The sequence below is a fragment of the Chelonoidis abingdonii genome, chromosome 2, assembly GCF_003597395.2.
Source record: "Chelonoidis abingdonii isolate Lonesome George chromosome 2, CheloAbing_2.0, whole genome shotgun sequence".
Classification (NCBI taxonomy): domain Eukaryota; kingdom Metazoa; phylum Chordata; order Testudines; family Testudinidae; genus Chelonoidis; species Chelonoidis abingdonii.
Genome location: NC_133770.1, coordinates 241611543 through 241638044, shown reverse-complemented (window position 1 = coordinate 241638044; position 26502 = coordinate 241611543). Strand labels below are relative to the sequence as shown.

General features: G+C 40.3%; 1 protein-coding gene across 3 annotated transcripts in view; it reads left to right on the top strand.

The window, feature by feature from the left end:
• Positions 1–26502, top strand: part of NCOA2 (nuclear receptor coactivator 2) — a 293779-nt gene that overhangs the window by 220642 nt on the left and 46635 nt on the right. For all 3 annotated transcript variants that reach the window (XM_075063071.1, XM_032794449.2, XM_075063070.1), the window contains 7 exons: positions 7330–7433; positions 14922–15099; positions 16652–16837; positions 17837–17938; positions 18026–18166; positions 21657–21804; positions 24039–25308. In XM_075063071.1, the coding sequence (XP_074919172.1) occupies positions 7330–7433; positions 14922–15099; positions 16652–16837; positions 17837–17938; positions 18026–18166; positions 21657–21804; positions 24039–25308 (2129 nt within the window). The remainder of the gene's footprint in view (positions 1–7329; positions 7434–14921; positions 15100–16651; positions 16838–17836; positions 17939–18025; positions 18167–21656; positions 21805–24038; positions 25309–26502) is intronic.

The following is a 26502-nucleotide window of genomic DNA, read 5'->3' as shown; positions in this document are numbered from 1 at the left end:
CCTAATACCCTGGAGGCCAATAAAAACGCTGGTGAGTGTCCACACCTGATGACCAGCGCTGCATCACCAGCGCTGGTCTCGCTACACCGGAAGCAGACCCAGGTGTACAGCCAGCGCTGCAAACAGGGAGTTGCAGCGCTGGCTGAGCTTTTAAGTGTAGACACCTGCTAAGTTGCAGCGCTGTAACCCCCTCACCAGCACTGCAACTTGCAAGTGTAGACAAGGCCTTAGACTACTCAGAGTGAATAAAAGTGTTGAGAAAAAGTGCATCTGTGCTTTTTTTAATGTGTACTGTAGGAGATGTCAGCAACCTGATGATCTGTAGTACATTAATGTTGAAAAGATAAACACATTTGGAGAGCACGGGAAGGGCCTTGTGTTTTGATGTTAGCAGAATGCTTCCTAATGAATAAGAATGTGCTGCTGGTTTCACAGAGCCATATGGCAGCTTTTCTAATTTTAGTTCAATGCAGATGCATAATTCTTCCCTGTTTTACCTCTTAAAACCTTTCTGAGATATTACATAGCTTTTCCTATAGTACTTGATCTATAGTTTAAGTGGAAAATGAGTACACTAATCTAATGGGTTCTTTACAGCATATCTTTGCACGGAGTAAAGTATGACAGCAACCTCGATTTATAGTCACTTCCCTAAATAATAAGTAGGCGTGTTCATGGAGAAGGGGCAAAAACTTTCTGCTGAGTGTTAGTTTGTTGTTTAGATTGTTGTCAAAGAAATGGTAACTGTCTTTTGAAAAATTGATAGATTTTGGAGGGAACAACTTTGCTCATGCTGAAGTACTAGGAACTGGTTAACAAATATGTTTAAGTACACCTCTACCTTGATATAATGCTGTCCTTGGGAGCCAAAAATCTTACAGCGCTATAGGTGAAACCGTGTTATATTGAACTTGCTTTGATCCACCGGAGTGCGCAGCCCCGCCCTTCTGGAGCACTGCTTTACCGCATTATATCCGAATTCATGTTATATCGGATGGTGTTATATCGAGGTAGCTTCATATATCAAGTACCATTTTAGTTATAGGTTCTAATTCTTTTAATTATACAACTACAAGGAAAACTGCTGTCCTCATGGTTAACCAGGCATTGGAATAATTTAAAAATTCTTCATTGCTTTGCTTCACCGTGCCTTGTATTGTATTTGCTAATCTGCCATTGGAACACACTGAATTAATAAAAACGTTTTTTTTTCTTATGCTAAAGTCTGTAAATATGAAGCTGCTCTTTTTTATAGTCCTATTTATACTAATAACATATTCTCTTGCCATAGTACACACAATTAGTATTTAGTAGTGATTTATAAACCTGTCATTATGAAATCTGAAATTTAAAGAGTCAACTATGTCTAGTCAATTTTTTTAGATAATTAGATCTAGTGCCTGAAACTACTTTTATCTCTGTCCTCTGCCAATTTATATGCTTTTGTAATCAGTTTCCTATGTTTTACTTCTTTAGTCTCTCCCCTGTTGCTGTATGAAAGACTAGCTGACAACATGTGAAACAGACTACCCACAAATGGCTGTCTAATACATAAACAAATGTGAAAAAATGTAGAGGAATTAGGTGTATAAAAGCATTTTTACTGTAGAATTTAATTTTAATTGTAGATTCAGAAATGCTGTATAGCATTTAAGTCACCTTCCAGTAATCGGTGCTAGTAATTGGTTCAATTATAAGGATATCTCCTGAATCATGGCTGTTTTCCTGTAGAAAATGAATGTTCTGGTATTACTGACAAGAAAAGTCTCTGCTTGTATTTTTGGTCTGTTATTTCAATAAATAAGAATGCATGACTTTGGATGGACATGACATTCCAGTAGCAACTCTGGAAAATGATGAAAAGAATGAAATGTATGTTCCAGCTGAGAAATTCACTTTTAAAGAAGTGTTGCATAAAAGAACTGCTTTCTTTGACTACAGAATTTTTGGTTTGTTTGTTTTTTGCTTGAGGCTTGCTTTGTGATGTGCTGCTGTTTTATATCAGGAAATAGTCTGAAATTTCACTTTCAAATGTACGCGTGATGGTGCCTGTGATGTAGAGCAACATAACCAGGATGTGCTGCAAATCTATTGTCTCTCCCCACCCTTATTTTCAAAACGCTTGTACTGCTCATCTGTCTAATGCTTCCTTACTCACTTCTCCCTTTCTTGCTACTTTTGTTCCAGTAGAAAACACACACAATAGTGACTGCAATGAGACAAAAATAAATATATAAAATATATTGATGCAAATCTCCTCTTCTTTTTTTATAGTTTGACTCATCTTAACATGGTCCCTGAAGAGGCTCAGGTTTTGATCTTTGTTTTGAAAATGAAAGTCTCTTTAATTTGTATTGGATTTCTGGGTTGCAAAGCAGAGGAAGGGTCAAGGAGGGATTGTTCCTCATTGAGGGAGAGAGAGTAAAGCATAGGAACAGACAAAAGAGAATCCTCGGATTGCGCATCCAATTGTGGTACTGCAACTGCAGGGATGTATTGTTTAAAAAAGAGAGAGAGAGCCAGATCCTTTCATGTTTTATTTATCTTTAAGGGAGCTAAAGGGACCAAAAAAAAGTATAGAGGAAAACATTTTGCGGGGAGAGGTAGGGAAATATATGTAAAGAGACTTTCAATGTTTGTTCTTGACTTCTCTTCGTTTGATTTTCAGAGTTCTTACTAAATTAATGTGCTTTAATAAAGGTTTGATTGTATCTGAATCTGGGATAAGCTTCAAATAAAACTTGAAACACTCCCAGTGCTGAGCATACTGAAAAAATGTTTGTTTGTTTTTACTTGTGGATATAAAAAATAAATATCATTAGTGACCACTGGAAAAAGGCCTAGTGTCAAATATGAATCAGTGTGTTTTGGTATCTTAATACTTAAACAGCTGTAAATCTGTCTGCAATTTAAAATGGAAACTACACACATACCTAAAATGCTACATAATTGCATGTGTATGTGTTTACTTAGTAAAAATACGTCTAAAAGGAGTTTTATTTTTATTTTTTAGTCTCTAGGTTAAACTTTTCATTGAGCAGGGCTAATAATTATTTCATGTGTCGTTTCTGAATTACATAAATTCTTTTCCAGTTTAATTTAGTAAATATGGGCTCAGTCTTGTTATCCCTATTCATATGAATAGGTCCAGATTCTGGTTTGCCCTCTGATACCGTTGCAGCACTTAGGATGGGTTCTGAACTTAAACAGCCAGTAGAGAATTCTCTTTATGGAGGTAAATTCTCCACTGGTGTGACTAGGATTGCCAACTTTCTGATTGCAGAAAACCGAACAGCCTTGCCCCACTCCCTGCCCCGTCTTGAGGCCCTGTCCCCACTCACTCCATTCCCCCTTCCTCTGTCATTCACTCTCCCCCACCCTCATTCACCTGCTCATTTTCACCAGGCTGGGACAGGGGGTTGGAGTGTGGGAGGGAGTGAGGGCTCCGGCTGGGGGTGCGAGCTCTGAGGTGGGGCTGGGGATAAGATGTCTGGAGTGCAGGAGGGGGCTGTGGGCGGGGGCTGAGGGGTTCAGAGTGAGAGAGGGGATGCGGGTTCTGGGAGGGAGTTTGGGCTGTGAGTGGGCTCATGGGTGGGGCAGGGTGTTGGGGTGCAGGAAGGAGTGCGGGGTGTCGACTCTGTGAGGGAGTTTTGGGATGGGACTCAGGCAGAAGATTGGGGTATGGGAAGGGGTGCCAGCCTAGGGGTCGCAGGGATATGCCGGTACCAGACACCACAGCAGCATGTGCAAAATAAGAGAGCCATCACTGTTTCCCTGATGTGTTTTGCCCTCTCTCCTGTGCCAAACAGAGCTTGACTCCAGTAAAGAATCTAGTTTGTCTGCTTCAGTCACATAAGTAATCCCACTGATTTCAAGAGTATTTACAAGAGAGAGGCTTTGCAGTATTGGGCCCTATATTGCAGTTTTGCCTACAGGGCGTTCAAAATCATTAGGTGGGGCTCCCAGATATATTATAGATTGATTGATATGGAAAAGCTTTGAGTCCCACATAATCACATGACTCCAGGAACTGGGGCTTTAAGTAAAACACCAACTATCGGGAAACTCATGATAAAATAATGATTTGTTAACGCTGTAATTACAGGTCTGCTTGTGTTTTCTGTCCTTTCTTACAACAAAATTCTGCTCTCAATTGACATTGTGTGCTTTATCTGAGAATAAATTATTCATTTCAAGTATTTATCTCACTTCTCTGTTAAAAACACAATCTGCTGGCATCCTTCAGTGATTGCTGATCTCCAGGTCCAGTTACTTTTTCTGTATTTGCTGATGGATTCCTCAAAATAGGCTATCATTCAATCAAAAGTGCATAATTCTACTTCAAAACTTGAAGATCATCACTGGCTATGGTCCTAAACAGGCAGGTCTTCAGTTCATTTCATGAGCATAAGTCATGCTGACCCTTAGCTGAAATAATTTATGTGCGTGAACCTGCTTAGATGTGTTAGCCAGTAGAGAGCTGTCTAGTATGTGATATTTTTTTTACACACCTTTCAGTTAAATCACAGATCCATTTATAAAATTGTGCAGTTGTGCACCCCTTTTGAATTTGTAATACTCCTTGGAATGCTAGAATCCTTAGCTAAAGAGTGTATCTCATATGCATACAGTGCACAGTGCAGGGTATGTTGTTTTTATTCAGTGACTGATACAGTGTGCATAATTTTAATGTGTATCCATGTATAATTTTCAAAATTAATTACTGCAATAGACATTAAAAACATCCTTCATTTTCTTTTGACTCAAAAATCTCATTTGGAAGCAGGGGCGGCTCTAGGCATTTTGCTGCCCCAAGCGTGGCAGGCAGGCTGCCTTCAGCGGCTTGCCGGCAGGAGGTTCTCGGTCCCGCGGATTCGGTAGCAGCCTATGGGAGGTCCGCCAAAGCCGCGGGACCAGCAGACATGCAGGCATTGAACCGAAGCATGCAGCCAAAGGCAGCCTGCTTGCCGCCCTTGCAGCGACCGGCAGAGCGCCCCCCGTGGCTTGCCGCCCCAAGCATGCGCTTGGCGTGCTGGTGCCTGGAGCCGCCCCGTTTGGAAGCATAAGGGATAGAAGGTGTTTATATAAATGAGATACAACATACTAGTCAAGCCAGGAGCATTAAGAGCAATGTGATTTCTGTGGTTGCAATAGTCTGAAGACTCTTTAGCAACTGATCAGTAGTATGTGAGAAATAAACAGTGAAAATTACTAACCTGTCCTTAAAAACAACAAGGAGTCCGGTCTGGACTCCTTGTTGTTTTTGTGGATACAAACTAACACGGCTACCTCCTGATACTTAACCTGTCCTTGTAAATCCAATAAAGAAACAACAGGAAGCACCAATGCATTGAACAGATCTGTGCCAGATATTTTCTATGATCGGCAACATTCATCTAGCCATAATTGTTAATTTCTTTTGTGAACATCATGCTGTTTTAATTAGCTTAGTGCCTCTCTCCTGTCTATTCCCAAGCTGTTGCACATCTGATATGATTTTTTTAAGGTCCCTATGTCAAGAAATTTTGGAGCTAGAGCCATTTTTATATGTTGTCTAAAAGCTGGAATCCCGTCTTTCAAATGGCATAGAGAATTAATCTTGAGTTCTAGGGGGTCAAGAGAATGTGTTGAGGTTTGTGACTTTCATTTTGATCCCCCATCTGGAGAGACTTAAGAATTCCCATAAAGGCCAGAGACCCTCTTGCAAATAGTAAGGAAGTGGAGACTGTGTTAGAACCACCCAGTGTAGATAACCGGGTGTGTTCAGTCAGATTCACCCACCCTTGGAGCTGGGGAGCCACCGAAGATTCTGTTGCACCTTATCTCTAATAGATGTACACTGATCTTGGGGAAATCCAGGATTTTGGTGACCAGTCTCTCTGTTCTGAGGGGACACAGGAACTGTACATTCAGATTTTTTGATACGTAGCAATAAATTAAATATTACACAGTTATCATTGAATAGTAAATCCAAGCATTTTTAGGAGTCTGTTGTCACTCTGGGTTACTTTTTAGATCTTGTGTTTTATTGGGTGGTCACCAAAAATGTATTTTGAATTGAGGATTATTAAGATAATGCAATGATCAGATGTTGCATTAATTTTAGGTAATATTTTTTCTGCTAATGTTCCCACTTAAACTTCAAGATAAAAATAAAAAAGAGATACAGAATAATTAATATGGAATGGCATGATTGTGAGTGCAGATTTGCTAAATTAATTTGCTTTAAGATATTTTGAAGCCAAAACTCTGGTTTGGGTGTTTAATCAGTACTGCAGCATGGAGCACAAACAAGGGTGCAAAGTGTGCAGATGTGTATAATTGAAACATTAGCATAGGTGGTAGTATGCTCCCAGAAGTTATTGCTGTTTGCTTCTGTTAATCATTTAATTTTCATGCAGTGCTCTTGAACTTATATGTATTTTATGTGCATATTGGTAAATACGCATAAATGACAGTGGGAGGGGAAACTATAGCAGGGGTCGGCAGCCTTTCATAAGTGCTGTGCCGAGTCTTCATTTATCCACTCTAATTTAAGGTTTTGCGTGCCGGTAATACACTTTAATGTTTTTAGAAGGTCTCTTTCTGTAAGTCTATAATTTATAAGTAAACTATTGTAGTATGTAAAGTAAATAAGGTTTTTAAAATGTTTAAGAAGCTTCATTTAAAATTATATTAAAATGCACAGTCCCCCAGACCGGTGGCCAAGACCTGGGCAGTCCGAGTGCCACTGAGAATCAGCTAGCGTGCCACCTTCGGCACACGTGCCACAGGTTGCCTACCCCTGAACTATAGTATGAATAATATAATGTGAATTTAAAATGATAAACAATAATAATTGTGTGGTGTGGAAATGAGAGTGCAAAGACTGTTTCACTGATGCATGAACTCTGGATCAGTCTAATGCTTCCATTTTCTTTTTAAATATAGGGCTCATGAAAAGATAGTGCAGGGACAACGAAATAGGTGATTTGCAAGGTCTTCCAGTCAGCTCTCCACCTGTTTGTAAGCAAAGAGTGCCTGTCATGCCAGACTGTGTGTGTGCGTGTGTGTTTGCTATGTACTTTAGTCAAATATCTGTTAGGGACCAGGATGAAAACACTACAGTATATCTATTTCATTGCTATCCTACAGAAGAATTTGAGTCTACAATTCCAGAGTTGGAGAGTTAACCCACTAGCCCTGCTTCCCCATATCACAATGGAGATTTCTTTAATCTCAGTCAGTGGTTTGCTTGTATCTGTCACAAACTGCTGTGGACTTGAAGAATGATAATACTGTTTTAAGAGCTCTATTCTGTCATTTAATGCATAGTTCTCTTTAATGCAGAAAAAGCAGCAGCGGCCAATGAAGATGAAGTACAAAAAGCGGATGTATCATCTACAGGTCAGAGTGTCATTGACAAGGATGCACTTGGACCAATGATGCTTGAGGTAAAGTGCCCAAAGTTTTCTTTACATTGGAGTTAATTCTGCTACATATAATATCAAGATGAATGTCATGGAGTGAAAAAATCAAATTGGAACTCATTCTTAAAGGCATGATCAAATGTTATCACTTCAATAAAACAGCCATCCTTGCTACTTAGGATGCCATTCCATATCACAAATACAGAGCATGCTGCTGATCCTATTGAATTTAATTCAGTGACAAAACATTGATTCCCAGGGTAGCAGGATTGGAACAATAACATCATATTCTATATTTAACCACTGTAGTTGTGGATATTTTTTGAGTTCCAATATTTTTATTAAATGTCTAATTTGTGTGCCATTCTGGAATATGGAGATTTGGTAAACCCATTTGTATGCTCGCATTGACTTACACCATGTATACATTTCGAGAAATCCTCTTTCTCCACCAAAATTATGCATCATTGCTACACATTGTTTTAATTACTTTTGCCATTTCTGCATAGGTAACATTGATTGTATCCCCTTCTGATTACAAAAATACACGTCCATGAGAATTCTTCAGGATAAATCTTTTGATTAGCTTAGCAGAGAATTCTGCATGACTTTAACTGTGTGACTTCCATTGATATCAGAAGAGGCTGAATGGTTGATACCTTAACTCTTAAATGCACCCTGGATATTGTTATCTGTAGTGTATACATGTCACCTAGGACGCTAACATATTAAACTACTGGCATTTACTCTCTGTCACTGTTTAAGATCTGTTACAAACATTTAATACACATTCTAACACTGATCTTCATCTGTAAGGAGGAATGAATGTTGGTTTAGACAAAACTAAACACAAAGCCCTGAGTCTATCTAGAGGAACCAAGGTTGACAGATATATAAATTACCCCATTATTCCTAAACTGTAGCATTTGCCAAGCAATAAACCCTAATAAATATACCAATGATAAATATTTGAATTACTTTCCACGACTCATTAGATAAAAACACAGGAATTTGACACTGTTTCCTGAGCTGTATATGGAATTAAGGCACTGAAAAATTCTCAACTACTAGGCAGAGCACTAGAAGGTTAGACAGATTAGACAGACTGAAGAAGTTGCCCCCTGAATAACTAGGGCATTACACTCATTAGATGAAAACTTTATTTAGTATTTATTACACTTGCTCACTGAACTGAATGTTGCTGTTTTTGCTAACAAGCAAAGTTAAACTTCAGAGCTCATACATGGCAGTGTAGTAATTCCAGTCTTCATGTAGATGTTAATTGATCATAAAGATCTGATTTAATCACACACACGAAATTAATTTAAGGCTAAAAAATTATACCTATCTCACCCTATTGCACTTAGCTATTGCAGTACACAGGGTATTTAAAATCACAAGTGATACCCTCGTGTTACTTTATTAGGATTTAATTTATTTTTCTCCTCTACCTTGAAACCGTTCTGCATTGACCATAAAAAGTTAAGAAATAATATTAATAAACTCAAGCCTTTGCGCAACAGATTCTTAAAAGGTCGCAAAGTTATTGTGCATTCTCTGTGAAAAGACCGCAAATGTATTCTGTGGATCTATATCTTTGTAAGGAAATGCAGTTAAGTATTTTCAACTCTTTAAAAGTCTCATAGGCTTGATGAGTCCACTTTTTTCTCTTTATGAAGTAAGGAAAATAATGGCAAAAGTAACTGATTGCATATTAGTTATCTGATTTAGAAATGTAATTTTCTTTTCTATTAAACAATTTAATTGGGGGGTGTCCTCATATTTGCAAGCATTTCTTGTTGAAGAAAGTAAATAGAATTCATCATCATTTGCTAGTTCTGAAGGGATTTCCACAGATTTCCTGTTTAAGGCAGGGGAGTATGTGTGCAAAAGAGAGTGAGACAATAATCCACAGCAACCCAAAGAACAAAACTTTGTCTTTTCCAGTACATCCTCTAAAAGAATTTCGGTTCTCTTATTCTCTTTGCCGACCTCGTTGCCCCTTATATGATCCCCTGTCAGAACAAGAGTCGTGAAGGAAAGGGTGCAAGATTACATTATTGTTCCAACAGTTTGCCATGGTGCAGTATATCTGGGGAAGAGAGAAGAAATCAGCATTACAGTAGAAACCTCAATACGTTTTAAATAATTTGATGCCGTTAGGAGATGAGAACATTAGGAGATGAGAATGCTCTAGATAGGTCATAATCACTACACAGACTCACACTACTACTTACCGATCCCTCTAGTCAGCTCAAGAAATAGCAGCGAAGAAGTTGCATGGAGTGCTCCCCCACCAAGGAGGTTGCTATAAGAGGTGGCTTTAGATTGTGGACCATATAAGATGAGGGGAATCACTGAGATGCTGAAGACCCTGTTAGACAACTACCTGCAATTTGTGTCTTTGAAAGCCTTCCCATCCTGCACAGATACAGATATAAAAAGACATTGAACTGCACCAGTGATGTCAATAGGAGATTTGCTATTAGAATTGGGCCTAAATAAATTAAAACATTTTAAAAGATATAGTTTACAAATAAATAAGTATGGAACTGTTAAGAAACTATATAGAAAGGAGGCAAGTCTTCACACACAGGCAAGGGTTAAAATAATTAGAAACAGAAAGAAGGTAGTGGACACAATGCAAAGAACAAACAAGACAAAACATAAGGATTAAAAATTCTGACAATTGACAGCACCTAAAATATCTAAATTCAAAAGCAGTTGGAGGTGTGTGTGTGTGTACACAATCTTATTTTTACTATATATAATTTAAAAATGGAACAAACGAGACGTTTGCTAGTCATTATCTTGAATGCTCTGCTTGTATGTTGTGCCTTCTTTTACCCATTTTCTTCTGGGTTTTTTTTCTTTCTGTTTTTATATGGTATGCTCTTTGGGGCCTGGATTGTGTCTTTGTATACAGTATATCTGTGCAACATCAAGCCTGTTGTGGGCGCTACTGTAATATAAATAATAAAACAAGCAATTTCCTTTTGATATGCTATAGGGTCCATGGCCAGATTTATTTATATTTATATAAATATATACTGGATAGTGTAGTGGTTAAGAGCGCCGCCCTTTGACACGGGAGACCGCCCTTTGATACAAGAGACTGGGGTTCAAATCCCGGTTGGTACCCAACTTTCCAGTAGGGGGCCTTGGGCAAAAGACCCCTAACGCTTCACCTGCCTACCTCAAATATGAGAGTGACACGAACTAGGAGAGTCATGCCGGCTCGGACGTCGCCCGGATTATCAAGGTCCGCGCCAGATGTTGAGGAACCAGGACAATCTGACGATAAGTGGGCTACTGGAACAAACCATTCATGGACGAGACAAGAGAACCTGGAATTGATGGAATGCTACTACACAACAGTAGACCTAATGAGAGGGGATATATGAAACGTATGAGGGGACTATGGATGGACAAAAAGACCTACATCCACACTTACTGAGAAACAGCTAGTTACCCAGTGCTTCAACATAATAAAGAGGAAGCTGCTCTCACAACTTGAGATAGACCAACTCCACATTACATCCCAGACTCAAGAAGACCTGGAAGAACAAGTGGATGTGCAGCCCACACCTGAAGCTGAAACTTCACTGCCACCCCCTCCATTGCAGAGCACAGCAGCTGATATGAGGCATAAGATCATGCGAAACTAGCTACAGTCAATCCTCGAGACCGATTACCAAGGCTCAGTGGAGAAGTACCATCAGATAGTATGTTAGAAGATGCCAATAGAGCCCTCATGACAATCCCTACTACCACCATAACTCAAACAATGAACTGGTATACGCTACAGCCTCTGTAATCCTGGAGATGCTTGGCTACACGATCAAGAAGAACAACAGTATGTACCCACCCTGGAAAATGAGGTTGGAGGATAAGATCAAGGCGACTCGAGAGAAGTTAGTCAGCTGGTGGAACTACAGAAGGGTGTAGAGATTAAGGATAAGACTCGGCTACTGAAAAAATACAAGGGGCTGACTCCATCTGAAGCCCTAGAGACTGCTAAACAAAGGCTCACAGCACTGGCTACCAGGCTAAGGAGATACACTAGAGAAGCAGAGGCCAAAAAGTAAATGCCCTGTTCTCCAAAGAACCATCCAAGGTGTACTCCCAACTGCAGTGCAACAACACAATAACAGCAGAGCCACCAGCAGCAGAAACTGAACAGTACTGGAAGAACATATGGGAGAAAGAGAAGACTCATAACACCAGTGCAAAGTGGCTGCAGGACCTGAGAACAGAGCACAGCAATCTCCCAGAACAGAAACCAGTCACCATCACAGTAGAAGACATCCAGCAGCGGGTCAAGAACATGAAGAGCTGGACAGCACCTGGACCAGACATGATCCACACCTACTGGCTAAAGAAACTAACAGCAGTGCATGAACGCCTAGCAGCACAGATGAACCAGCTGCTAGCAGCAGGCTCCCACCCAAACTGGCTAACACAAGGAAGGACAGTGCTGATCATGAAAGACCCCTGCAAGGGGACAGAACCGTCCAACTACCGGCCAATAACCTGCCTCCCACAACATGGAAAGTCCTATCAGGCATCATAGCCGCCAAGCTACAGGACCATATGGCCAGTACATGAGCACAGCTCAGAAGGGCATTGGGAACAACACCAGAGGCTCAAAAAACCAGTTGCTCATAGATAGAGCAGTCGCCCAAGACTCAAGTCTAGACAGACCAATCTGAGCACAGCCTGGATTGACTACAGGAAAGCCTACGACTCAATGCCGCACACGTGGATCTGTGAATGTCTGGCGCTATACAAAGTCAACAGGACACTAAGGACCTTCCTCAAGAACTCAATGGGACTATGGAAGACAACACTGGAAGTCAACTCAAGGCAGCTTGCACAAGTGGCCATCAAGTGTGGCATATACCAAGGTGATGCACTGTCCCCGCTGCTGTTCTGCATAGGCTTAAACCCCCTCAGCCAGATAATCACAAGGACTGGATTCGGGTACAGGTTCAGGAATGGAACTACCATCAGCCACCTCCTCTACATGGATGACATCAAGCTGTATGCTAAGAATGAACGAGACATCGACTCGCTAATCCACCTGACGCGGATCTACAGTGAGGATATCGGGATGTCATTCGGACTGGAGAAGTGTGGCCGGATGGTAGTGAAGAGAGGGAAGGTAGTCAAGACTGATGGGGTGGAACTACCAGCGGGCCACATAGCAGACATACAGACCAGCTACAAGTACCTTGGCGTCCCACAGTCACATGGAAACCACGATGAGGAGGCAAGGAAGACAGCAACATCCAAGTATCACCAAAGGATAAGACAGGTCCTGAAGAGCCAGCTCAGTGGGAAGAACAAGATCCACGCCATCAACAGATACGCCCTGCCGGTCATCAGATACCCTGCTGTATAGTGAGCTGGCCAAAGAGGACATGGAAGCTGCCGATGTGAAGACCCGGAAGCTCCTCACAATGCACAGAGGTTTCCACCCCAAGTCCAACCCAGAGACTGTATACCAGCCGGAAAGAAGGCGGGGGGCTTGGTGAGCGTCAAAGCCACTGTCCTGGACGAAACCCGGAACATCCAGGAGTACATCAGTAAGATGGCCCCAAAGATGAGCTGCTGAGAGAATGCCTGAGCAGCAGCAGCAGACATGGGAGGAAGACCAAGCAGAAGAAGTGCCATGGCAAGACAAGACCCTGCATGGGATGTACCATCGACAGATAGCTGAGGTGGCTGACATTGGGAAATCCTACCAGTGGCTGGAAAGGGCTGGACTAAAAGACAGCACTGAGGCACTGATCATAGCAGCACAGGAACAGGCACTGAGCACCAGATCCATTGAAGCAGGGTCTACCACACTAGAGAGGACCCAAGGTGCAGACTGTGCAGAGAGGCCTCAGAGACAGTCCAACACATAGTGGCAGGATGTAAGATGCAGGCAGGAACAGCATACACTGAACGGCACAACCAAGTGGCTGGCATTGTGTACAGGAACATCTGCACAGCGTATGGGCTAGACCCTCCCAAGACCAGATGGGAGATTCCACAGAAGGTTGTGGAGAACAGCAGGGCTAAGATTCTGTGGGACTTCCAGATCCAGACGGACAGGCAGGTACTGGCCAATCAACCAGACATCGTGGTAATAGACAAGGAGCAGAAGATAGCGGTGGTGATAGATATAGCAATGCCAAGTGACAGCAACATCAGGAAGAAGGAATATGAGAAGCTGGAGAAGTACCCACGGCCTGAAAGAGGAACTAGAAAGGATGTGGAAAGTGAAGGCCAAAGTGGTCCCAGTGGTGGTAGGAGCACTCGGGACTGTGACTCCTAAGCTGGGTGAGTGGCTCCAACAGATCCCAGGAAACATCAGAGCTCTCTGTCCAGAAGAGTGCAGTGCTAGGAACAGCTAAGATACTGCGCAGAACCCTCAAACTCCCAGGCCTCTGGTAGAGGACCCGAGGTTGAGGAAGACAAACCACCCATAGGGGTGAGAGGGGAATTTTTTTATATATATTTAAAATCTGGATCTGCTAACAGCTCAGTGCTCTGTAGTATTTGCAATACACATCTACAGCCTAGGTATGCTGCGAATGCATATTAAGGATATTGCAAGTTGTGTATTATAAAAGATTTAGCCATTTATATCACGTGCAAATGCACAGTGCTGTGACAACTCCTCCTTGTGCTGTACTCAGTCATATCAATAGTGTGGATCCACTAACTTTTATTTCTAAAAAGTCATGGATAACCCTGTTGTCCTATCAGTGGTTTGTTCTTCTGACTATAGATACAAAATTATCTTATTGCCTTTCCAAATCAAAATGGAGGTTAAACACTTGTTTTTCAGAGCAGCCTTCTGAAGAGTCAGTATATCAGGCAAAGGGGCAGAAGGTTCATGTGGGCTGAGCTGGTCACTGAATGCTTGAATCCAATGGATTTGATAGTTTGAATTTAAATTTCTGTACTCAGTCTGTTTACATGTCATAAAATTAAACAGAGAGGAAGGTTCTGAGTTATTCCTAGACATTTATGCACAATCATGCTTGCATCATAAGAACAGTCATTGCTAAGCAACAAACTAATGCTTTTATCTTTGCATGAGAACTTATTACTAAGCCTGAACTTTTGTTTACTCTTGGTTAGGAGAGAAATAAAAATATTATAATCAGCATATGTTTTAAAAGGAAGTCAGCAAATAGTTTTCAACAAGTCCAGTAACTGGGTTGTCACAGTAGACTTTCAAAATCCAGTTTTTTCTTTCTGCTTTTAAGTACTGGTTTCACAATACTGTTGATATGAAATCTACATCTTACAACCCTTTTCAGTTTGTTAGTATTATATCCTGAGTAGAATTTGATCCACTACATGGAATTTTGTATTCTTCTCATCATTTCAGTACAAGCTAGCTGGGGAAGAGGGGAGGAGGAGGAGAGACATATGTCCTCTAAAAGAGGTTATTGTTCCTGTATATCTTTTGTTAATCAGATTATGGCTTTTCTCTTTATATTTTTCTTCTAGGCCCTAGATGGGTTCTTCTTTGTAGTGAACCTGGAAGGTAACATTGTGTTTGTTTCTGAGAATGTGACACAATACCTAAGGTACAACCAAGAAGAGCTGATGAACACAAGTGTATATAGCATCCTGCATGTAGGGGACCACAGTGAATTTGTCAGAAACCTGCTGCCAAAATCTTTAGGTATATTCATTTCCAACAAAAATTTGCCATTGCTCATTTATATTTATCTTTGGTTTCTTAAGTCAGTGTTTTCATTGTTTCACTTAATAGCAGTCAGTTACTTAAGTTAAAGTCCATGTCAGATGTACTGTGTCTATTGTCAGTATGGCCATAGGCTATGTAACAAATGATTGTGTCTCAAAACCAGCCTCCTTTGTTCAAAGCTGCTCATAGGAACTGGCAGATGTATGATTGACATTGCTGCAAGTTCTTTAGAGTGAATCCTTACAAGCACAGATAACATTATCTGTGTGAGTTCTCCCCCATCTCCCACATGTAAACTGGTTATTCTAAGAAATGATTCATAACTACAAGGAAGAGAGGACATTTTACAATAGAAGGACAGAAACTGCCTTGTGATTAGATGTTTTATTTCATTCTTATTTTTATTATCCCAAATGTTTATCCCATTTCTTTTTAAGAACAGTTTGTATTAGTTGCAGCTATTGCTATGTTCGTTTATATTTCATTTTTACTTATTTCTTATTTTACCTTTTTTAGTACTACCTTATTTGCACAATAGCTTGAACAGAATTATGGTATTTCTGTTCATTGGAACATTGTTAGGTCAGTGAGGTCGTCATAACCTCTTTTTAAAGATAAATATTAAAGAATAGAAAATTATGAAGCATTTTTGAATGGCTAAGAAAAGTAAGTCACTGCATTGTTCTTATCAGCCTTTCCTGTACCTTTTCCACTTATTTATTACTTTTTACAAAGAGCTGAGCAGGACTGTGCATGGTATTCTAAATATGGCCTCTTTAGTACCTTATGCAGTGTTAGAATAATTTGCTCTGACTTTTGTTCAGTACCTATATTTATGCATCCTAGGATTTTGTTTCCTTTTTTACTTCTCTTAAGCACTCTGGAAAAGATTTTAGTTTTATCCACCATTGGACCCAGGTCATCCTCCTACGGTGTTCTACATCGTAGCTGAGGATACTTATTTTAATTTGTCTCTAGCCTCCTTGCCTCACGTTTATGTACATTGCATGTTAATTCTTTATCTGCCAATGTTCCTACTCTGTCCAATACATTTTGAATGATATTGCCCTTCTCTTTTGTATTAACCAACGCACTCCCAGATTTGTATTGGCAAACACATTACTTCACTGCACACGCTTCCTTCTAGGCTGTTGAGTTAACATAATCTGTCCAGTACTGATGGCTGTGTCAGACAGCTGATCAGGTGCTTCATCTCTTTTTTGGGTGCAGGTATTTAGAACTTCGTATTGCCTTTCTGTTTGTTCTCTTTTTAAGCTACCTTACTAAGGAAAGACAAAGTGGCTGAACAAACTAGGGACTGGGATCCATTTAAGTGGCAAGGATGAAATTACTTTGCACCAGCTGGATAGGACTCTAATATCAAAACTGTATTGTTTATTAAATGAGTGTTTTCCCTCAGTTTACAAAGCACCGTAATTAATTCTCTTTTTACATGTGCACTCCAGATGACTGGTAGGAATGACTACTTCTGAGACTAATCTTATTATATGAACTTTGCTTTTCTCAGTAAATGGGGGACCTTGGTCTGGTGAAGCCCCTAGGCGCAACAGCCATACTTTTAATTGTCGGATGCTGGTAAAACCTTTGACTGATGCTGAAGAAGGCCCTGATAACCAGGAAGCACATCAGAAATATGAAACTATGCAGTGTTTTGCTGTTTCTCAACCAAAGTCCATCAAGGAAGATGGTGAAGGTAAATGATATATATTTTTATTTTGCTTATTTTAATGATGTCTTGACCTTCTCCTTCCAGGCCTACCCCAAAAAAAATTATAGATCAGTAGCAATCTCCAGTGAAATCAAGCTAAAGTGATTTCTCCATAGCAGGGAACAGAAGATGTGCAAGCTTTCCCTTTTCCTTTAAACTGTGTAACTTTCCTCTTAATTTGCATTACATAGGCTGGAATGCGTACAATTTGTTCAGACACACCAATAGAAATTGGGTGTAACTTCATGTGTTTCATGCACTGGACTTACACCAGTTTAATTGTAAGAGGAATTTGGCCCATTGATAGCAAAATTTTGTTAGGCAATTTTTGAATTATCAGAATGTGAAAACTATTGTGATTCAGCATTTCCTTCAGTATTTACTCCATCAGTTAAATTTTCTCAGAGGCATTTTGAGCACTCAGAGTGGCTAACTGTGAAATTTCCTCCTCAAGAAGCACAAGTACTTTAGACACGTTTGAAGGAATGTGGTTTAGAAATTGCGAAGTTATATAAATGTTCAAGAATTGTGTTCTCTATACATGCAATATGTTGTTTTCTGTTAAATATTTTCTAACCTGTGCATCTGCAGCTAAAAACATACACATGCAAATAAATGCAAAAGTTTATTGCATATGCTATCAGTAATGACCCAGAGGCTTTTCTCAAGAATAAGAAAATTTAAGAGAGGAATCTACCTGAATGCAATGTTATGGCTAATGTTGGGTAATATCCACAAAGGAATTCTCACAGAGATTTTCTTGCAGAAAACACTCCAAGTCTGTGACTTTCAGTATAGGCGAGGACAACATAGGCCATATCAATGCTTTCCATCCCTTGCTTTCATGAGTACTAAACTTATTGGGTTTAATCCAAAAATGTAATGAAAGACTTATATTTCTTTTATATTCTTTAAAAAAAATATCTTTCCCTGCATTGGTTTCCCTGCTTCAGAAAATACTAACGTAATATTGTTTCATTTAAGATTTGCAGTCTTGCTTGATTTGTGTGGCAAGAAGAATTCCAGTGAAGGAAAGGCCAGTTCCTCCCTCATCAGAGAGCTTTTCTACTCGCCAAGATCTGCAAGGTATTGTGAAAACAGAGTTTTGGGAGGTGGGGTTTTTTGGTTTGGGTTTTTTAAGAGAATCACTAACAACTATTTTATTTAACCCAGGCAAGATAACTTCACTAGACACTAGCACTATGCGAGCAGCCATGAAACCTGGCTGGGAGGATTTGGTGAGAAGGTGCATTCAAAGATTCCATGCACAGCATGAGGGAGAGATATCTTTTGCCAAGAGGCATCATCAGGAAGGTTAGGTTTATATTTCAGTGTTTTCTTTATTTAAATTGTGTGTTTGTTGCTTTGGGCATTGGTCATGCTCTCTTTACACCCACATGGGATGTTTAAGGGATGTTGAAAGCCTCCCTCTTTCATCTTCAATGAACAGTAAAAAAAACTTATTTCTGGGGAGCTCTTGCACCACTTTTCTATCTCAATCTTACCATTCTTGTTACTACCCTGACACATTAAAGGGGTGGTTTGTGATATGCTTGTAACTTATCAACCATCTGTGCTTAAATGTTCAAATCATTGCAGCTGTCTTAGAGAAATCGGGGCAAGGGTTCCCAAAACTTTCATTACACGTTATTTCACCCTACTATCAGCATACACATTACAGTGCACTGAGACAATTCAAGGCTCTAATTCTACTTCTCTGTGAAAATGGATGTTCACTATCAAAATTCACTACAAGAAAACTTAGCTGTGATCTGTTGAAGCTGCAGCACTGATGGCCCGTGTACGCTGTAGCATATTGTACTACATTGAAGGCAGACCACCGGCCGGGAGGTGTTCTAGAACACTGCCCTAGCAGTCAAGAACATAGATAAAAAGGGAGATAGGGTGCAGGATAGTGTAGGGTAGTGGAAGGTCTCCCATGATGTTTCTTAGGGTGATGTGATTTTATTTTTTTATTCAGACATCATTTACACTAGCTCTAACCGTGAGCCAAATACTGGTTACTTATGTTGAGTAGCTGATTGTGGAGCAAAGTACTCCCACATATAAGGTCATCAGAATCTGGCTCTAAATTTGTTGCCTATACTTATATAACAGTCTGCATGGCCACATACACAACAGGCATGTTGTTTCACAAACTCTGCATTTTAAAAAATATTCTAATCTATAGCACATTGGCAGGGCATACAGGAAACGTAGTCTTAGGCCCTAGGGTGACCAGACAGCAAATGTGAAAAATCAGGGGGGTAATAGGAGCCTGTATAAGAAAAAGACCCAAAAATTGGGACTGTCCTTGTAAAATCAGGACATCTGGCCACTCTATTAGGCCCAGACTCTTTAGACTTCATCAGGTCACAGCTTTGCTGAAGTTTGGGGACCGAGCAAAAGAGGTTGTTCCTGGAGAACACTCAGTCCAGATCGGGGTGAAAGTAACTTACAGGACTTACCAGTACTGCCGGAGTCCTTACCAGTCCTGCGGAGCCTCTCACGATTTAAAGGCCCTGGGGGACCAGTTGTGGCTGGGAGCCCCAGGACCTTTAAATCAACCCGGGACTCCCAGCTGCAGAGGTGGCTGGGAGTCTCCTGGGGCTCAGGGGCAAATTAAAGGTCCCGGAGCTCTGGCCACCATGGGGAACCCCGAGCTTTGCTGGGCTGGGGCCGTGATTTAAAGGGTCCAGAGCGCCTGCCGCTGCAGGGAGCCCTGAGCCCTTTAAATCCCGGCCCCAGCCCAGCCGCCAGAGCCGCAGCTGGGAAATAAAGGGCTCTGGGCTGCCCGCAGCTGCGGGCAGCCCAGGGCCCTTTAAATCCCCGCCGTGGAAGCTGGTGCAGTCCGGCACGGCATATTGGCTCTTGCTGCTACACCATACTAGCTTACTTTCACCTCTGGTCCAGATACAACTTTGGGTCATTGTCAGAAAACAGAAACTGTGGATATAGAATCAAAAATGAAAGTCTTTCAAGCTGATTCTCAGTGACAAATGGAAAGTGTGTCTGGTTTGGTTGAAATGTGCTCTCTGTTGGCTGAAGTGAGAAACAAGGCATTTCCGGAAGAGGACTATGGAAACATTCTTGTTTGTTTAAAGCATTAGTTCAAAAAATTATTTAAGTAGCGATTTCACATCTATCCTGGTGGCATGAAGTGTTGGAATTTCCTGATGTGATGTGTGCCTGTGCTGCTAAGGCTGAGAGCTCTGAACTTAGTGTAGTGCAAAGGTTAAATTTAAACAATGACATACCTTGCAGTGAAATTCTGCTTTGCACTGTTTCATAGTTGTTGGTTTTTGTTTTTCTTTACATTTTTACTCTGCCAAAGCTCTTCTGGTTATCTGACTTGTGTTTCCTGTTTCCTCACTGCCAAAATAATACTTTTAAACCTTGCAGCACACTATATAAGAACAGTGTGGGGCAGGAAAGGAAACCAATCATACCAGAATTACAAGTGTGAAGAATCTTTTCTAGCACTGTATAAGGGAGTAATAAAGACACACTTGGAAAACTGTGCTTGGTGCTAATCATTTCTTTATGACAGGGAAAATTCAAAAGCACACAAAAAGAAAACAATTCAGGGATTGGAAGATACTATTAATAATAAAAATACACAGAAAGTGTGTGTGAGAGAGAGGAAATTAAAGAGACACTGTCAGGATTTAGTTCCAAAATCTAATCTAGTTGTTGTTTAGCTGATATGTTTGATGGTACCTGATACAGAAACTTTTTTTTTTTTTTAAAGTTCTGGGGAGGTAATCAATTAGAGGTAGGCATTTAAACATTCCCTGTTACATTTGCTAGTGAAGCATAACAGCGTTGAGATTGTGCATGAAAATCAGAAATTGAAACTGGTAGATCTGGTTTCACTATCTAAGGGCAAAAATGTAAGCGAACAGCATAAAAGCTTAGATTTTGCTTTTTTTAAAATATTTCAGTTTTAATTAGAGGTGGGTCACAAGTAGAGACCTGGAGCCACAAAGCTGAATTTGGTGACATTCAGATCTAGATCCAAACATAAGAGCCCCAGCCTATCTCTATGTAATAGATCAAACCAAAATCCTGAATCCAAACAACCCTAACATTGGGGAAGTGTGTCTTAGACTCATCTCTAATTTTAATAATCATTTAAATAACTTGTGTAAGAAGTTTCATTGTGTGTTTTTTGGGTTCTTTTAATATTTGCTTTTTTTATGCAGATCAGTGTCCCTTTTAGAGATGCTTCGGCATTTTTTAAAGGGAACAGAGAGGATAGCTGTTACAGGCGATTTAAGCAAGGAACAAAAAAAAGATGGACATATAATAACTAAAGGGCTGGATAGCAACAACATTTACATAAGATGTCTTCATGGGGAGTAGGTGATATGCATGGAGGAAAAATACTAAAAGGAGCAAAAAGAATTAGACAGATATTTAAAGAAAAGATATTGCATATCTGCTAACTGAAAGGAGGAATTGGCTTCTGGGCCTCTCCTCCACTGAAATGCATTGTGTTCCCAAGTTCTAGTTTTGCTGCTTTTGTGGATTCTCTCTCTCAGGTATATTGCAGATTGGTTATTTCATCTATCATCTTGTTCCTTTACTGTATATACTTTACATCATGCACCTCAGTGTTTAAATTCCTCGAAACATCGTTTTTTCTTTAATAGCCCTTACTTCTTGTGTAAAGTGAATCACACAACTCCTGTTGCGTCATAAGGATGCACCCAAACAGCCATTACTGATGGATTTAGGTTTTGTATGTGTAATCTACTTGTATTATGGTTCCTCGTTAATTGTGTTGTTTGCTTATTTTCAGTGCTGAGGCAGGGACTAGCATTCAGTTCTGTCTATCGATTTTCCTTGTCTGATGGCACTATAGTTGCTGCCCAAACGAAGAGCAAGCTTATCCGTTCTCAGACTACTAGTGAACCTCAGCTTGTAATATCCTTGCATATGCTTCACAGGTAATATTTGTTATTTTTAATAAGCCTTTTCCCTTCCTTCCGCACTCTGGGCACAGACATAGTGAGAGTACAGAGTTGTATTGCATAGATTGTTTAGACTGATCGACATTTCAGCTCGTCTACCACTGGTACCATTAAAGCAAAATAAAAGTTGTTGAGATCAGCTCTTAAAGTAGTAAGAGACTGTAGGCTGTGCTCAATGGGTAGGCAAATAGTATGCTGGATTTTCCCCTCTAGGACTCTTGTTAAATATCACAAAATCTATCTTGAGCTCATGCTTTTAATTTTAGCATTTTAGTTCTCTGCATTTTGCGTGATAGAAACCAGAAACTTGGCTTGCCTTGCTTTGTCATGACACAACTACCTGTTAAAAATGTCAGAGGTAAATTCCTATAGTTCAGGGTGTGTCATGGGCCTTGGCATAGCTGTGTGCGAAAGACTGCAGTGTGACTACTAGAGCATGCTTCGGGCACACAAAATATGTCACTTTGCAAGACTGGCAGTCACATCACCTGATCATGTTGGTGCTTGGAGTAATGATCAGGTGATGCACTCTGATGCAAAATACATTAATGTATGGCACTCCAATTCCAGAGCATTGCCTCCAAAAAGTGAGAGGCAAGTCAACAGTGTTGAATTCAAGAGTAAATAATCACTGACCCTATCTCTTCAAAAATAAATTATGAATAGCGTCATTAAAGGTACTTGTATATTGTGTCATATTCAGTATACAACTGTTACTCAGGGTTTTTCATCACTGTGCTGTTTCAGTGCATATCTACGTTACTACTTGTTTAGGGAGAAGAATACAGCTATAAATCTAATTCAAACTGAAACATTTTATGGCAATTACGGATTTGGGAGTTGCACTTACCTCACTGAAAGCTGCTGTTTAACAACTTGAAACGTGTTTTGTTTGGATTAGTATTTCGTGAATGTCTGCCACAATTGTAAACTAAGGAAGAATTGTCAGGTCAAAAACTATACATTATGGTATAGCAAGATGGGCTTTAAATATCCTTTTAGTTTTTACTATTTACGTTGTTTACTTGCACTTAGCTAATAAAAATAGCTAAGGGTCGGTTTGTAGTCAGCTTCTCTTCCTGGTTCTCATGCACTAGTACTGCAAGGTTTGAATGTTTGGCTTAAGTTCTTACACTGGGCAAACACCGCGAAGGAATGTTTAAATCCAAACAAAAATGCTTATATGTTAAACTGAAAAGTTCATGAACACACTTCCATTAATATTTGTTCTTGAAAACCCAGACGGTTTTCGTTTTTTTTCCCCCTCAGAATCTAAATTTTTGATCTAAACTACCTGACAGTGTCCCTTTAAAGCTCTGAGAGCTTGAAAAAATGTCTGATTTAACAAGCTTAATTTTTTACAACAGACAAACAAAAACCTTGCATTCTCACAGAATATAATTAGTCTACATTTTACTTAGATGTTCTTTAAAGAACTTTTCAAAGTTTCCTTTCTCTCGTCTGCTGCTTTTTTCTACCCTCTTCTGTTATATGAGCTTCACCTTGCATATGAAAAATCTGTCCAGAACCAGAATGGTCCCACACTTGTCTCATTCTGAACTTGTTTCCAGTGGGGTTTTCTTGGCTCCCATACTTGGAGCAGCTTAGATATTTCTGGCAGCTCAGTAATTTGACTTTTTAAACTTGCTTTTCACTGGGAGCCTAGCTGGCAAACACCACAGAAGCTTTAAGCCTATGGCATGGTTTGTTCACAGAAGTTCAAAATTCTGGTGAACAGCTGGCCACAGCTGTCCTATAAATATGTATTTTAAATAAATACAAATATAAATGTGTATTTATAGGACATTTTTTTAAGGAGGTGAAATTAAGAAGTTGAAACCTCCCTCAGTTATGGAAGGCAACTCATTCTGTATTGAGGGAAGAGACAGAGTGGGTATATAGAGAGATTGTAGTTGTAACCTATCTACTTTTATCTACTGTTTGTAATTCAACTGAAGTGTAATTTTTCCTCTCATAAACCATAGATGTATTAATAAGCTACTGAGAAACATACTGTAGTTGTTCACTGAAAACTTTGCATGTGTAGCCATGCTGTTAATTGCAGATGGCTTTTGTCAAAAGCATTATCTTGATTTTTAATTGCAGGTCTGCTCTCATATTTTTAAAAGAGATTTTAAAATGTAATTGCAACTTGTAAGATCTCTTTCGTTTTAACTAATAGACTGTTGTTTTTTCCTTTCATGGTACAGAGAGCAAAATGTCTGTGGAATGAATCAGGATTTGACTGGACAAACAATGGGGAAGACATTGAACCCAATTAGTTCCAGCAGCCCTGCCCATCAGGCCATGTGCAGTGGGAACCCAGGTCAGGATATGACCATCAGTAGCAATATAAATTTTGCCATAAATGGCCCAAAGGAACAAACGGGCATGCCAGCAGGCAGGTTTAGTGGTTCAGGGGGAATGAACCATGTGTCAAGCATACAAGCATCCACTCCTCAGGGTAGTAACTATGCACTAAAAATGAATAGTCCCTCACAAAGCAGCCCTGGCATGAACCCAGGGCAGCCAAACTCTATGCTTTCCCCAAGGCATCGTGTGAGTCCTGGAGTGGCAGGAAGTCCTAGAATTCCACCCAGTCAGTTTTCCCCTGCAGGAAGCTTGCATTCACCTGTGGGAGTTTGCAGCAGCACAGGAAATAGCCATAGTTACACCAACAGTTCCCTAAATGCACTTCAAGCCCTCAGTGAGGGTCATGGAGTTTCTCTAGGGTCATCGTTGGCTTCACCTGACCTAAAAATGGGTAATTTACAAAATTCCCCTGTTAATATGAATCCTCCCCTGCTGAGCAAAATGGGAAGCCTAGACTCTAAAGACTGTTTTGGACTTTATGGGGAGCAATCAGAAGGTACAACTGGACAAACAGAGAGCAGCTGCCATTCAGGAGAACAGAAAGACGGTAATGATAACAATGTGCCCCAGGTTATCAGTGGTGAGAGGCCTGATGGACAGAACAGACTGCATGATGGCAAAAGTCAGACAAAGCTCTTACAGCTGCTGACCACCAAATCTGATCAGATGGAGCCTTCACCCTTGTCAAATTCCATGGGAGATGCTAACAAGGACTCCACTGGAGGCTTATCTGGTTCTGGTTCAGCACATGGAACCTCGCTCAAGGAGAAGCATAAAATTTTGCACAGACTCTTACAGGACAGCAGTTCTCCTGTAGACTTGGCCAAACTTACAGCAGAGGCCACAGGCAAAGAACTGAACCAGGAGTCCAATAGCACAGCTCTTGGTTCAGAGGTGACTGTTAAACAGGAACCAGTGAGTCCCAAGAAGAAAGAAAATGCACTACTTCGTTACTTGCTAGATAAAGATGATACTAAAGATATTGGTTTACCGGACATAACCCCAAAACTGGAGCGGTTGGACAGTAAAACAGACCCTTCCAGTAGCACAAAGTTAATAGCTATAAAGACAGAAAAGGAGGAGATAAACTTTGAGCCTAATGAACAGGTAAGAAGTCTCTTAGATAAATTTGATAATTCATTCTTACAAGGGTGATGTTTCTGTGTAAATCGGTTGTTCTAATGTAGCATTTCTTCCCTGTCCACCCTTTCCATAGCTCCACTGAGAGTGTGACTCTTGATAGTGTCTGTAGCTTAGTAGGTAAAGCATTTTTTTCCCTGAGTTCCAGTCTTGGCTCCAAATGGTGGTATTTACCCAAATGGGTTAATAGGTTGTGATCATCACTCTTCTAGGGAGAACAGATCAGTGGTGTGAATGCGGCTGTATAGCAAGCAGACTGAATTACAGCAGTGACCGTTCAAAAGTCAACATATGGAAACATTTACCACATACTGGTAGCTAAGGTGCTCTGATACCTAAAGTGCTCTGCAGGAATAATAACACTGCACTAAAAAGGTATCTCATCTATACTTAGAATAGGGGGAAACTGTGGTAGCTTGGGTTAATTCTTAGCACATGCTTATTTATACTTCTTACATCTAGAATGAATGCTTCCCAAAGATATGTTTGCAGGGCTGATTCAGACTTTGCCTTGTTGTTGCTTGTACTAAATGTGACCTGTAGATGAGACACAAAACAGAAGGACTTTCCTTGTTCAACCCCATTAGTTTTCAACTCTAAAAGCTCTAAAATTCAACCATCAGTTCCTTTCTTAGTTTCTCAGGGCAGTGATCATTTCTTCCTGTGTATGCACAGCACTAGTACAGAAATGGGCCCGATCCGGATCAGGGTTTCTGACTGCTACTCAGTCCAGATAAAAATGCCCAGGAGTAAAGTAGATGGGTCTGTACAAAACAGAAGAATACACTTGATTGGCTTCTGTACGTGGTTCACTTCCCAGAAGTATCCTGTACAGTGTCAGCAGTGGCAGTCAGAATCATTCTGTTTTCACTGCTCCGCGGAAATAATGACGCTGCACAAAAAGTAAGCCCCTTTAATATGATTTATTTATTTATTTTATTTTATTTATTTATAAGATGGGTTATTGCAATAACAGCTCTGGCACAGGGCATTTCCTGGAGAATTAATGACTAGCTGGGGTTAGTGATCCATAACTTCAGCCTGTGCCGTCAGCTCTCCCAGCTGGTCATTAATCCCTCGGCAGTGCTTTGTGCCTCAATCCTTACTCTGTAAATCATGATCAGTTAAGAAATTATGTAGACCTGCATGACTCTCTCAAAA